The 2,693-nt window shown below is 44.0% G+C and overlaps 1 protein-coding gene across 1 annotated transcript in view; it reads left to right on the forward strand.

Annotated features, from left to right (window-relative positions):
- Positions 1-2,693, forward strand: part of PTPN1 (protein tyrosine phosphatase, non-receptor type 1) — a 68,449-nt gene that overhangs the window by 47,792 nt on the left and 17,964 nt on the right. Inside the window, exon 3 of the mRNA XM_003787694.2 lies at positions 1,144-1,244. Within this exon, the coding sequence (XP_003787742.1) occupies positions 1,144-1,244 (101 nt within the window). The remainder of the gene's footprint in view (positions 1-1,143; positions 1,245-2,693) is intronic.

Below are 2,693 nucleotides of genomic sequence, written 5' to 3' on the forward strand. Positions count from 1 at the left end.
AGCCCAGGAGTTGGAGGTTGCTGTGCGCTATGCCACGGCACTCTACCCAGGGGGACAGCTTGAGGCTCTGTCTCAAAAAAAAATAATAATAATAAAAGGTACATGAATATACTTTCAGTGTTTTGGATTCAGAGATTTTTCCAGTTCTCTTTAAATGTCTTTGATTTGATTATGATATGTTCTGAATTTGAAAATTTTAAGATCATTGCAGTTCATTATACTTGAACTTTAAAAAAAAAGAGAGCTAACAAGCCAGCTCACACCTGTAATCCTAGCACTCTGGGAGGCTGGGGCAGGTGGATTGCCTGAGCTCAGGAGTTCAAGACCAGTCTGAGCAAGAGTGAGATTTGGTCTCTATTAAAAATAGAAAAATATTTAGTCGGGCATCATAGTGGGTGCCTGCATTTCCAGCTATTGGAGAGGCTGAGGCAAGGGGATCATTTGAGCCCAAGAGTCTGAGGTTGCTGTAAACTATTGATGCCATGCACAGCACTCTCCCCAGGGCACAGAGCAAGACTCTGTCTCAGAAAAAAAAAAGAGAGAGAGAGAGAAAACGTATATAAAGAAATTCAAAGAATGAATTTTAATGCGGCTGTGTACTTAGGTTATTGAATCTTCCAACCACTGGTCATAGGTTAGGTTGAGGTGCAATCACAAATCTTACTAAAGCTCATTATACCAACTACGGCTGTGGGGACTGGGTAGAGTTTTTGGTGGATTTTGTTTCTTTTAAAGATTGAAGCCACTATGCTTTTTACCCTATAAAAGTTTATGTTAGGCATCAGAGAACAAATCCTCTGATGCCTCTCTCCAGCCTGTCAGGTTTAGGGAAGAATAATAAGCATCACAGGAAGATAGGACCTAGGCACAGATTTCCCAAGCAGGATATAGCTATAAGTTGTAGCATATTTTATTGCTGTTTGCTGTGTAGTGCGAAGTTTTGAACACTTCAGAAGAACATTTCTGAAAATACCAGTCACCCCATATTGATGACTAATCTTGACTGACACCACAAGACCTCAAGTTACTGTGAAAGGCCTGAGTGCCATCCGCTCACCTTCTATGCTTTTCCATGGGGTACGCTGCGTATGTGTCGACCCTTGGATCCTCTGATTAACCTCTGAGTTTTGGTTTGCCTTTCAGTTGACCATAGTCGGATTAAACTACATCAAGAAGATAATGACTATATCAATGCTAGTTTGATAAAGATGGAAGAAGCCCAGAGGAGTTACATTCTTACCCAGGTAAACAGGGTGTCTGTATTTTTTTAGTGTTAAGCATTTTAGAGTGCTGTTAGCTGCGCCGCAAATAAAATCTGCCACATCCCTAAGAAGGTCTGGCTTTACACAAACCAAAAAGCAACAAGTGAGGGGGAAAAAAAAATCTCACTGTAGAGGCTCAGTTTGTTTGGAACAGTGACCTTTTGGGTGGAAGTATGGTTTGACATTGCAGGGAACGAGCAGTTAGAGAAAGCAGCATTAACATGTCAGAATTGCCTGGAGTCTGTTGACAGAGGCAGCTGACCTGTGGCTAGGGGAGGGCCAGCAGCTGTGTTGACTCCAGAAGCGTTTGCCCTGAATACTTCCCTTCCCGAGAGTTGGGAATCTTTGTTCAGGCAGCCACTCAGAACAGCCTCAGCAGGTCCTCCTTCTCTGGCTCCGGAAAAAAAGCATCATTAGATCATGTGAACAAGTGTGAAAAATCCACTTTAAATTCCTATTGGCTTTTTGGCATCTTTATGGAGAAAAAGTCCTGAGAGTGGTTTAATGATTGAGCCTCTTATAGAACACTTAATGGAATGTGATCAAAAGACCATAGTTATCTGGGAACGGGGGTAAAGGGATTTCTCTTTCATTAATTTTTGTAAGTCTTAACCTGTTGTCTGTAGTTGATCTAAATAGTCTGAAGTTTCGTGTCCTATTTTTTATCATAAATTTTTGTTTTCTCATTCCATATCATCTTCTCTGTCATACCTGTGGGCCGGGAGCTAGATGAGGGCATATCCAGCCAAAGTTTTGATCCTGTCCCAGGTCCTTCCCGTCCATGCCCCAAATCAACCCAGATGCCTCCCAGTCAGTGTGTGATCACCCAAGCTCTGTGATTCCCCTGAGGCCAGGGAGGAGGTTCTTAGTGTATGAATACAGGGCAGGCCTTTAGCAGGCCCAAGCCCCTGGTCTTTTCAACACCTTGAGGGTGTTTAGAGTGGGCTGGTTAGGGGGGTGTGCATGCCAAGGGGTGGCAAACTGGTGGGAAGAAGTTGAAGCAAAAGTGGCTTCTTGAGAACTGTAACTGTTTTTGGAGAAGTCCAATTTGCTACTTACCCATTTCAGCCATTCAGCTTAGAGGCATGGAGGTCTGGAAGTTCTTCATACAGCCATTGGCAGGTGTATAAAGTCAAAGGTAGCATTAGGAAATCACTATGGAAACATACACTACCCCACTGTCCTGCTCACCCCACGCACTAGCAGTTCCTTGGGACATGTGAAGTTCTGTCCTATTGTAAGATGGCACCAGGGATGTTGGTAAGCTGCTCACACTGTCTCCCTTTGCCCTGGGATTTACAAAAGGAATTAAAGCAGCCTGACTCCAAAGGAGCACCCTTAAGATACTATGACTGGGCTTGGCGCCTATAGCTCAACCGGCTAAGGCGCCAGCCACGTACACCTAAGGTGGCGGGTTCGAATCCCCAGCCC

The sequence above is a fragment of the Otolemur garnettii genome, unplaced genomic scaffold, assembly GCF_000181295.1.
Source record: "Otolemur garnettii isolate 467f Iridium unplaced genomic scaffold, OtoGar3 scaffold00023, whole genome shotgun sequence".
Taxonomy (NCBI): Eukaryota; Metazoa; Chordata; class Mammalia; order Primates; family Galagidae; genus Otolemur; species Otolemur garnettii.